Source organism: Rhinoderma darwinii, chromosome 1 (genome assembly GCF_050947455.1).
Source record: "Rhinoderma darwinii isolate aRhiDar2 chromosome 1, aRhiDar2.hap1, whole genome shotgun sequence".
NCBI classification, from domain to species: Eukaryota; Metazoa; Chordata; class Amphibia; order Anura; family Rhinodermatidae; genus Rhinoderma; species Rhinoderma darwinii.
This window is the reverse complement of record NC_134687.1, coordinates 177,626,778-177,638,948: the sequence shown is the minus strand read 5'-3', so window position 1 is coordinate 177,638,948 and position 12,171 is coordinate 177,626,778. Positions and strand designations below refer to the sequence as shown.

General features: G+C 41.0%; 1 protein-coding gene across 5 annotated transcripts in view; it reads right to left on the bottom strand.

The window, feature by feature from the left end:
- Positions 1 to 2,029: 2,029 nt before the first annotated feature.
- UBE2D3 (ubiquitin conjugating enzyme E2 D3) overlaps positions 2,030 to 12,171 on the bottom strand; it is a 60,804-nt gene continuing 50,662 nt past the window's right edge. For all 5 annotated transcript variants that reach the window (XM_075860615.1, XM_075860617.1, XM_075860616.1 and 2 more), the window contains exons 6-7: positions 11,173 to 11,266; positions 2,030 to 3,014 (exon numbers count right to left, since the gene is read on the bottom strand). In XM_075860615.1, coding sequence (XP_075716730.1) covers positions 2,969 to 3,014; positions 11,173 to 11,266 — 140 coding nt within the window. In that variant the 3' untranslated portion in view covers positions 2,030 to 2,968. The remainder of the gene's footprint in view (positions 3,015 to 11,172; positions 11,267 to 12,171) is intronic.

Here is a 12,171-nt window from a genome sequence, read left to right as displayed (position 1 = left end):
GAGAGGAAGAGAAGAAAGAAACAGAATTTCATTTTTATTACACGGTGAACACTAACTTCAGTCTGCAGGTCAGTAAGATTACAGCGATATCAAATATATAGTTTGCTTTATATATTTTAGGAGGAAAAGGCTAAGGGTATGTTCACACGGCAGCATCCGTAACGGCTGAAATTACAGGGCTGTTTTCAGGAGAAACCAGCCCCGTCATTTCAGCCGTAACGGCATGTAATTGGCGCTGCTTTTCATTGGAGTCAATGAATAACGGCTCCAATTACACCCCAAGAAGTGACAGGTCACTTCTTTGACGCGGGCGTCTATTTACGCGCCGTCATTTGACAGCGGCACGTAAATATACGCCTCATGTGAACAGACAAACGTCAGCCCATTGCTTTCAATGGGCAGATGTTTGTCAACGCTTTCAAGCCGCATTTTTCGGACGTAATTAGTGTGTGAACATACCCCAACTGTTAAAAATAAACTTAATTTTGTGTCACCATGTTCTGAGAGGCATAACTTTAATTTTTCTGTTGATTGAGCAGTAGGACATTTTTGTCAGGATGAGCAGTGGTTTCTGATGGTACCATTTGAATACATGCAAAGTTTTGATAACTTTATTTCATTTTATGTGGGAGATGAGGGGGATCAAGAATACTTAACAAGCAATTCTGGCATTTCAAATTTTGTTTTACTGCATTCGCTGTGCCGGTTAAACAATATTATATTGTAATAACTCACTTTTACAGATGTAGCCATACCACTTAAGTTTCGTTTTTTTCTTTTCCCCTACAATGTTTTAGGGGAAAAATATTTGACAAAATAAATAAAGCACAACTTTTACTTTTTCCATTAGTCACCCTAGGAGACGTGAACCAACAATCATTGAATTGCATGATATACTGCAATACTAATGTATATGACTCAGACAGTGTCCTATAATGGGAGTACAAAGGTGGCAGGCCTGGGAACCTTCATTAGGCCTCCAGGCTGCCGTGGCAATTATCAGCACCCCATGACCGTGTCAGAGCAGCCGACTAACTGTTAAGGGGGGGGGGGGGGGGGGGGGGCATCCCTCTAATGGCTTAGAGGTCAGTCACTACTGACTGACATCTAAGGGGTTTACTGCAACAAGTAGGTGTGCATTTAAGTGTCAGCAGTATCATACAGCAGACACCTACGTTGTATGGCGCAGGCTTAGCCCGTTCCATACTTCTAATGGGCTACATCGTAAGTTTGTCAGGAAAAAAAAAACTACGATGTAATGGTGTTATTCCGCACACTTCTGAAAATTCACTTTAAAGGACTGGTACTCCAATCTAAATTTTTCTACTTCCACAAATGTACCCAACACAAAACGTACAGCTTTGAGTTTTGTAAAAATCACCTGCAACTAAATGGACACGCTCACTGCCCTGCAAAATGACATTTGCAACAAAAAGGGAAATACTAAATGGCACGGACTTTCTTTTTTTTTTTTATTGTGAAATGAAAACAGTACTGCTTTTAATTCATTCATGATAAGTCACCTAGAGATTAAACTTGTTGTTTGCACTAAAATACGTATATTTTGTAGACAGCAGAGCAAATAATCCTTTCAATTTAATTACCATCTCAAATAAAAATAAAAAAGTTTTTTTTAGACAAGCTTCGCGAGAAGTCCAACATACCTACCGCCAGGCAGGATTTGGTAGTGTAGAATATGCCCATGTGGACCTTCGCCATTATTTCCCAATAGTGCCAATCTCCCTACGCATGGATTGATTGCTATCTGCAGCAGAATGTTCCAGAAATTAAAGAGAACTTTATTAGCTGATAAAATACCATGAATATTCAATCTGCTAAACATCCAGGTTATTCTAAACCAGTGATTTCCCCCCCCCCCCCCCCCTCCCCCATGTCAAATATTAAATGATGGCATTTGTGCCCTGGATTGGGCAATATTGACCAATTTGGCATATAGGTGGATAAACCGCTTTAAATGAACATAGGGGGGGAAAAAAAAAAAGAAGGGTTTACGCTCTTTACACTATCATTTGACGCCAAACAGAACAAAATCCAAACTTTATATACACACAGATTTGTTGAATTTACATAGAAAATAAGGTTGCAAACATTGATTAATTCAGGCAGCTAACACATTGGTTTATGCAACTTTATTGAAGAAAAAAAAAAAATGGAGCTATTAGTTGATCAGTCATCCATTGACGCTTGAATCATTTTATTCAGTGCTATATTAACAGTGTTTTGGAAGAGAGATTAACTAATAGCTCAGCCTCCAAAAAAAATAATAAAATAAAAACCTCAATGAAAAATTACATAACTTTTGATCCTATCTGTTATTTAATGGGGTTTCACCTTCCAATCTGTCATGTTTATTGACATGCATAAAATACATTACTTCTGCAGCTATATAATTTCAACAACAACTTTCCACCCAAAACATCAGTTATGAGCATAAAGTAAATGAAAGTCTTAAACGTCTGGAGGTTGTGACCAAAATATCCATAGTAACTCCACATTGCTGAATCCTACAATAAGACAATAGAGGAATTTTTTTTTTAATTTTTTTTTTTCAATTTAATTTTGCCTGACATTTTCCCCTCCCTACCCCAAACAAAAAGCTCTATTCTTCACCCCTTCAGTAAGAAATGACAGATGGGTTTATCTCATAACCAAGTTACAGTGAAGACGTCAGCCATGTTTAAACACATGCTCAGTTTGATAAGATTAAGGATCTTGGGCAATTGTATTCTGGCAACTACTTGACAGTTTAGAGCAGTTTCTGTCCAATGCTGAGCTAGTCTTCCCATTTGAGCATGTGCATGAAGGGAGGCAGCACAAAATAAAAAAAAAGGGGAAAAAAGGGTGGGGGAGGGGATAAGTAGATGAGGTCTGAAAGGGAGGGGAAAACAGTAATTTAAAGTTTTTTATTCCAGCTATAATGCAGGTGTATTTAGACTTGAAGGTAGCATCACATCGCATACTTCTGAGTCCATTCCCGGGCTATTCTGTTGTACCTGAAACAATACACAGTAGGATTAGAAAATACAGCAAATGCTTAATTATGCAGCGTGCTACAATGGATTCTAGTAAATTACGCCCATGTTGGCCAGTAGTTTAGTTCTGCAAAATACAAACTTAACCCCTTTCCGACATTTGACGTATCAATACGCCAAAGTCGGGTAGGGGGAAGTATGGAACGGGCTCACGGAGTGTACCTGCTCCATACCATGCCGGCTGTATGTTACAGCCGAAACTTCAGACTAATGAGCGGCATCGCGCTAAACCGATCGTCTAACTCGTTAAATGCCACGGTCAATAGCAACCGCAGCGTTTAAATAGATAGAAAGAGGGGGGAGGGGCGACACCCTCTTATAGCTCATCGCACCCCCCGCAACACAATCACGCAGGGGTGGGGGTGGTTGCTATGACTGCCTAATTAAGGTCGCCATCTGTGCGCCTATTAAGCCCCTCCGGCAGGGCTTCATATGAGACTGTCAGGATCACAAAATACTACAATACATTAGTATTGCAGTATATCGTGCAAGCGATCCAACGATCGCTGGTTGAACTCCCCTAGGGTGACTAATAAAAAAAAAAAAGTAAAATAAAAAAAATTTAAAGTTTTCCATTTTCCCCTAGAGCATAATAAAAAAAATAAACATAAGTGGTATCACCACATCCGTAAAAGTCTGAACTATTACAATATCAGTAAAAAAAAAACTAAAAAAAACTAAGACGCCAGAATCTTTTTTTTGGTCACCGAATCTCCCACAAATAAATGAAAAAGTGATCAAAACGCCGCATGTACCCCATTAAAAACTATAACTTATCCCGCAAAAAAATAAGCCCTCATACCACTTAATCACCAGAAAAATAAAAAAATAAAGTTACGGCTCTCGGAATTTGGAAACACAAAATAAAACAAAAACAAAAGCAGTAAAATATAGAAATACAACTATATATATTTGGTATCGGCGTAATCGTATTGACCCACAGAATAAAGTTAACATTTTGTTTTAATTGCACAGTGAATTCCGTAAAAACGAGGCGCAAAAAACCATGGAGGAATCGCTGTCTTTCATTTTCTACCCCACCAATTTTTTTTCCCCGTTTCCTAGTAAATTATATGGCACAAATGGTGCTACAAAAATCTACAACTCGTCCCGCAAAAAATCAAGCCCTCATAGTACTATATCGACGGGAAAAAAAAATTATGGCTTCTGGAATGTGGGGAGGAAAAAAACGAAAATAAAAATCTGAAAAAGAACTGCGGCGGGAAGGGGTTAAAGTACCAGTTTTAACCATGGAATATTCAAGACACCCAAGCAATCCAGTTAAAAATTGCACTCGACACTTACACCACTGCACAAATACAATATATGGCAAGACATGTTCAAACTAAAGCGTATTAGGGTGTCCTCAAGTCCATAAACATGCATTAAACGCACACAGTTGAAGTCATGAGTTTCCATGCACCGTGGCCACAATCATGAATTCCTGAACATTAATCCGGATTTTTCGATTTTCCCATTATCGCAAGCAAAGACGCAAATGGGCCTTGAAAGTAGACCTTAAAATACTGCCACCTCCAATTTACTCAAAGCTATGTCAATTAGCCTAGCAGAAGCTTCTAAAGCATGACATCATTTTCTGGAATCTTCCAAGCTATTTAAAAAGCCAGACAGTGGCTCGGAAGTTCACATTTTTAACTATGTATTGAAAGAAAGAATAGCTGAAATAAATCTAGTCTTATTCAGACATTTCCCATTCTTGAAATATAAGTCAGCTAGGATCACTACTAAGAGGGAACATGTACTAAGATTAAATGTCCAGAATTGTAAACAGTCTAAAGCCCTGTTCACACTGCGGTTTTTGACACGGAAACTGTCAGAAGCCGTGGCAAAATAAAGGCCAAAATCGCCTCCCATTGATTTCAAAGAAGCGACATGCCCTTTTTTCGGGCGCTTCCATCTCGGACCTCTGATTGCCATCAACGGGAGGCGGAGAACGCATTTTTCGCTGCATTTTAGAATGCAGCGCTCAAGGGCTGCAGGCAAGTAAAAATCTGCCTTTAAAATTCCTTTAAGGAATTTGTGGCAGATTTTTCTGCCTGCAAAATGCTTGTGTGAACAGGGCCTAAGGGCATGTTCCCACACACAGGATATGCTGCAGATTTTCTGCAACAGAAAATCTGCAGCAGAATCTCTAGAAAAACGCTGATAAATTGGTTACAGAAATCTGCACCAAATAGTGAGTTTTTCCTGCGGAAACGCTGCGGATTTAGTGTTAAACATTGGTTATAGCAAAGTACATGTGCACCTGCGGATTTTCTGCTGTAAAAACCGCAATATAAACCTGTTGTGGAACGTCTGCTCCTCATTACAGTCTACGGGCCAAATATGCAACATCTCTGCAGAGAACCCGAAGCATAAATGGACATGCTGCGGAATTGAGAAAACCTACCGCAGAACACTTTCCGCACGCCTTGTGCGTTTATTTTCCGCAGCGTGGGCATGAGATTTTCTAAAATCTCATTCACTTTGTTGCTACTGTAGATGCTGCGGAATTTCCGCACAGAATTCCATTGTGGAAATTCCGCAGCGTTTCCGCTACATGGGAACCTGGCCTTAATAAATGTGTCTCAGGCCCCAATTACACCGTTTTTGCCCTAGATTTGTCATACATCAGGAAAGCTCCCAAAGTACTGATAAACATGATTATGGGGCTCCATTTTCCCGACTGAGACCAAAAGTGTCCTTTTGGTTTGCGTCGGTATATCCTATTGCTATTCCACCCTGAGGGATCCCACACAAAAAACAACCTGTACCGCACAGTAAATTATGATTATTTTTTAAACATTGGAGCCTACGGCTGACGGATACCACTATATGATTACTGTAGCACTAAAGACCCAGATAGTTGGTTGGCAAAAAGATTTATTTACCAAGAATTTGCCAAAAGGCAACCAAAATGCGTTTTTTCCCCCCAAAAAAATACCTGCAGAGCTAATGCTCTGCCTGAGGACTCTGGTGCTAGGAAAGCTCCAGACGTCAGCGGGCGACGTATTCCACCGTATGCCATACAGTGAGACATTTTGGCCCCTTGTCAGAGGTATGTCGGGAGTCCTCCCTATGTATACCTCGAACGGATGGCCAAAACTAACGTGAATGGAGAATAAAGTTACACAAACGTGTTAAACGTCAATGGTTATTACAATTTCACCAATGTAGTCATCACATTTCCTGCCTGTTGTCAGATATGATCAGACTGCCTCTAATTTTGTCGTGCGCTCCTCTTTTTGCCCAAAGCAGCCTTTGAAAGGAATAACACTTTGGGTGGGTAGGAACCAAAATTCCAAAGTTCATCCTGTGGTCCAAGGGTCCATTCACACGGTGCGGTTAAAGGGGTTATCCGGGGAGCAAAAATGTCAAAAAAATATGAATGCAATGCAATTTATGTAAAAAGTCACTTACTGATGTACTTTAATTAAAAACTCTGAGCTAAATGGTGCTCGCTTCCTGTGCTGTTCGTGTCGGCGTATTACCAATGGCATGACCGCAAGGGGCAGTCACATTGCCTATTGCTTGAGTTAGAGCAGAGCAGTTTACTGCAAACTAATAAAAAAAACTGCATGAAATAGTGATAAAAAAATGCACAAGGTTTTCAGATGCAGTTTTTACTGGAACTCTGAGTACACCTTAAGGGTAGGAACATATTAGGCGTAGAGACTAGATTGTCCGCAATGAAATACGTTGCTGTAAATGTAGTAATACAGCAGCAGCCGTGTGGGTGAGATATGAACAAATGTCATCCACACAAAGTTGGGGGGGGGGGGGGGCCGAAAAACAAAAGCATTCATTGACCGGTTGCATGTTTTTCCCCATTTAATTAGATGGGGAGTTAAAACCCACAACCAGTTTATTCAGGGGACCTACTAAAAATAAGTTTCTTGTCGTGGCAACTGGGCTTACAGAGTTTGATCAAAACATGCTCTAAGGCTCTAGTACTGTGAACCGCCGCTACCAGTGTGTTGGCAATTCACAGTACGAGCAGATAAGGAAAGGGGAAGCAGTGCTCGTACAAGCGCATCGGTGGGGGTCCCGGGAGTCCTATACTGAAGTTAGGCCATTAATTTTTAGGGACTGAACCAATTTAATGTGGATATTCCTTTTGACACAAACTACCTAAATTTTGTCGCAGACCAAGTACACACCTTAATGGCAGTAACAGTATTTCCTAATGGCAGTGGCTTCTTTCCGCAGGATAATGCCCCCACCACTGCACAAATTGTTCAGGAGTGGTTTGGGGAACATGACTGCGTTCAAGGTATTGACTTGGCCTATAGATTCCCCAGAACTCAACATCGGCAATTATTTGTGGGGTATTTTAGAAAAAAAAAAGTCCGATCCCTGAAGGCCTCACCTAGCAATTAGATAACTGTGTTAGAAGGCTAATGGATGATTAGAAAACACTTGAAAACCCTTGTGCAATTATGTTAGCACCGCTGTAAACAGTTTTGCTGTTTAGAGCAGCTATAAAACTGACCTTCCTTTGAGCTAGTTGAGAATCTGGAGCATTACATTTGTGGGTTCGATTAAACTCTCAAAATGGCTAGAAAAAGAGAGCTTTCATGTGAAACTCGACAGTCTATTCTTGTTCTTAGAAATGAAGGCTATTCCATGCGAGAAATTGCCAAGAAACTGAAGATTTCCTACAACGGTGTGTACTACTCCCTTCAGAGGACAGCACAAACAGGCTCTAACCAGAGTAGAAAGAGAAGTGGGAGGCCCCGCTGCACAACTGAGCAACAAGACAAGTACATTAGAGTCTCTAGTTTGAGAAATAGACGCCTCACAGGTCCTCAACTGGCAGCTTCATTAAATAGTTCCCACAAAACGCCAGTGTCAACGTCTACAGTGAAGAGGCGACTCCGGGATGCTGGCCTTCAGGGTAGAGTGGCAAAGAAAAAGCCATATCTGAGACTGGCTAATAAAAGGAAAAGATTAATATGGGCAAAAGCACATAGACATTGGACAGAGGAAGATTGGAAAAAAGTGTTATGGACAGACGAATCGAAGTTTGAGGTGTTTGGATCACACATTTGTGAGACGCAGAACAACTGAAAAGATGCTGGAAGAGTGCCTGACGCCATCTGTCAAGCATGGTGGAGGTAATGTGATGGTCTGGGGTTGCTTTGGTGCTGGTAAAGTGGGAGATTTGTACAAGGTAAAAGGGATTTTGAATAAGGAAGGCTATCACTCCATTTTGCAACGCCATGCCATACCCTGTGGACAGCGCTTGATTGGAGCCAATTTCATCCTACAACAGGACAATGACCCAAAGCACACCTCCAAATTATACAAGAACTATTTAGGGAAGAAGCAGGCAGCTGGTATTCTATCTGTAATGGAGTGGCCAGCGCAGTCACCAGATCTCAACCCCATAGAGCTGTTGTGGGAGCAGCTTGACCGTATGGTACGCAAGAAGTGCCCATCAAGCCAATCCAACTTGTGGGAGGGCCTTCTGGAAGCATGGGGTGAAATTTCTCCCGATTACCTCAGCAAATTAACAGCTAGAATGCCAAAGGTCTGCAATGCTGTAATTGCTGCAAATGGAGCATTCTTTGACGAAAGCAAAGTTTGAAGGAGAAAATTATTATTTCAAATAAAAAATAATTTCTAACCTTGTCAATGTCTTGACTATATTTCTAGTCATTTTGCAATTCATTTGATAAATATAAGTGTGAGTTTTCATGGAAAACACAAAATTGTCTGGGTGACCCCAAACTTTTGAACGGTCGTGTACAATGTTTGAAAAACGCAAAAAAGTCAGTTTGTGGCTAAAAGTCTGATCCAAGCAGAGCCGGAGATGCACAACACATCCGAAAGTTCAAGATGTGCCAAGTTCATACATGCCACTTATACCCACTGTCAACGTGCACACATCTTCACATTCACTCGAACTGGAGCCAAAAATCTCCATGATTCAAATGCCAGTAAACGTTTGAGCCACAAATTCGACAAATTGTCTGAGAAGGTGCTGGAGGGGATTAGATATGCAACTTATTCAATTGCAGGACAGAAGAAAAAAAAATCCTCCCCTAAAATGTGACAAAACACCCTCCCTTCCTGACTGAAGAAATTTAACAAAGAGGCTCTGTCACCAGATTTTGCAACCCCTATCTCCTATTGCAGCAGATCGGCGCTGCAATGTAGATAAGAGTAACGTTTTTTTTTTTTTAAAACCAGCATTTTTGGCCAAGTTATGACCATTTTTATATTTATGCAAATGAGCCTTTCTAAAGTACAACTGGGCGTGTATTATGTGCTTACATCGGGGCGTGTATTATGTGTGTTACATCTGGGCGTTTTTACTAGCTGGGCGTTGTGAATAGAAGTGTATGATGCTGACGAATCAGCATCATCCACTTCTCTTAGTTACCACCCAGCTTCTGGCAGTACACACAGCGTGTTCTCGAGAGATCACGCTGTGACGTCACTCACTTCCTGCCCCAGGTCCTGCATCGTGTCGGACGAGCGAGGACACATCGGCACCAGAGGCTACAGTTGATTCTGCAGCAGCATCGACGTTTGCAGGTAAGTCGATGTAGCTACTTACCTGCAAACGCTGATGCTGCTGCAGAATCAACTGTAGCCTCTGGTGCCGATGTGTCCTCGCTCGTCCGACACGATGCTGGACCTGGGGCAGGAAGTGAGTGACGTCACAGCGTGATCTCTCGAGAACACGCTGTGTGTCTGTGCACTGCCAGAAGCTGGGTGGTAACAATGAGAAGTGGATGATGCTGATTCGTCAGCATCATACACTTCTATTCACTACGCCCAGCTAGTAAAAGTAAAAACGCCCAGATGTACATAAACAATACACGCCCAGTTGTACTTTAGAAAGCCTCATTAGCATAAATATAAAAATGGTAATAACTTGGCCAAAAATGCTAGTTTTTAAAAAAACAAAAACGTTACTCTTATCTACATTGCAGCACCGATCTGCTGAAATAGCAGATAGGGGTTGCAAAATCTGGTGACAGAGCCTCTTTAATTGTTCTCGTTTTCCCTAACCAGACAGACTGACTGACGCAGCCCCTTCAAATCAGCAAAAAAACACGTGTAAATACATGAATTTCTTAAATTTATTTTTAGGCTTTACCACAGTCCGTTGCTGCAGTTTGAAGAAATGTCCTAGAATAACTCCTATATGGAATTGCATTGCATAGTCTTGTGTTTTTAGTTTTTTTTGACAATTTTGCTTTGCGTTCCGGGGTTCCGTTGGAGGTTTCCGTCAGGTGAACCCCGCAACGGAAAGTGAAACCACAGCTTCCATTTCAGTCACCATTGATATCAATGGTGACGGAAACATCGCTAATGGTTTCCGTTCGTCACCATTCCGTCAGGTTTCCGGTTTTCCGACTGAATCAATAGCGCAGTAGACTCCGCAATGGTGACAAACGGAAGCTGTGGTTTCACTTTCCGTTGCGGGGTTCACCCGGAGACCTCAGACGGAAGCCTGGAACGGAAAGCAAACGGTGATGTGAACAGATCCTTCGATAATATTTAACACTTCTTTGTGTGCAGTGATCTCACAAGGTAGCAACACATGAGCGTCCTATATAGAGGTCTGTGTGCATACTATTACTGAACATAGCATGAGCAGACAGATTAATGTTTCTCACGCATTGCTTCCATAACCGGTGGAGTGCAACGTCTTAATGAAAAAAACAAACATATACGATATAAAAAAAAAAAACTAGCTTTGTTAAAGGAAAAATTGTATCTGACATATGCCATGCAACAATACCAAATGGTAACCACAGAACTAATATACCTCTGAATTAATCTTTAGCAAAGAGTAATCCATGCCGCACTCAGCTTGCAATTTCATAGACCCATATTGTAAAGTACTCTTACCCTACAACATAGCGTATTTCTCTGTCCATTCTCTCGCTAGCCTATTGTACCTAATAAATTAAACACACATTTTTGTAAGCAGCCACTGGAGATGCAAGTTGCTGTAAAGCATTTATACATTCCAGAACTGCAAGGGTCAAAAAAGTTTTAAACAAAAAACATTTAACTTAGTTGAGGGTTGATTTTCAAATCCTGCGATGTCACCAACTTTATAGAATTACTGAAGCTGCCAAGCATGGGGCATACTTACTTTTCCCTATCTGTTTTGTAGATCCGTGCAATCTCTGGCACTAGAGGGTCATCTGGGTTTGGGTCACATAACAGTGAACAAATTGACAAAAGAACTGAAAAAAAGAAAACGTTCGTTAATACATTAGTAAAAGCCACTAAACCCCATTTGTATGAATCTGCAAAATGTGTTTTATATTGTAATTGCGAAATCTGCCAAGCTTGTTGCATGTTCATGAATCTTAAAGTGTAGCTAAACGTTTGGATTAGTGGGGGTCAGAGCATGGAGAAACCCACCAATCACTAAAACGAAGCAGCTGAAGTGCTCGTGCGAGCGCTCAGCCGCTTCGATACATTTCCGGAAAAAGAAAAACAGACACCAAGCGGCTGAGTGCTCACACGAGCGCTTCGGTCTAGCGATTGGTGGGGGTCTCCGTACTCAGACCCCCACCAATCAAAACGTCTGACAGGTCACTGACATAGAAAGATATATGTAAGAATGCACTCCGGAATATGATGTGGTGGTGCTGTAAGGTTCAGGTTAGGAAATCCACACTGGTTCCTATGGCTGTCTGGGTGCTTAATGAAGGCCCCCAGGTCCTCCGGCCGGGCTTAATAGATGCCTGTCAGAATCACGATATACTGCAATACATTAGTATTGCAGTATATTGTGCAAGCAATCTATTAGTCCCCCTAGGGGGACTAATAAGAAAAAAGTAAATAAGACTTTTTTTTACACAAAAAAAAATATATTAAAAAGTTAAAAACGCCCCATTTTCACCCTTCAGCATAGTAAAAAATAAATACATAATTGGTATCGCCTTGTCCGTAAAAGTCTGAACTATTACAATATATCATTATTTAACCCACACTGTTGCCACCGTGTAAAAAAAAGTAAAAACCGCCAGAATTTTGATCACCTCATCTCCCACAAAAAATTAAATAAAGTGATCAAACCGTCGCATGTACACCAAAATGGTATAAATAAAAACTACAGCTTATCCCGCAAAAAATAAGCCCT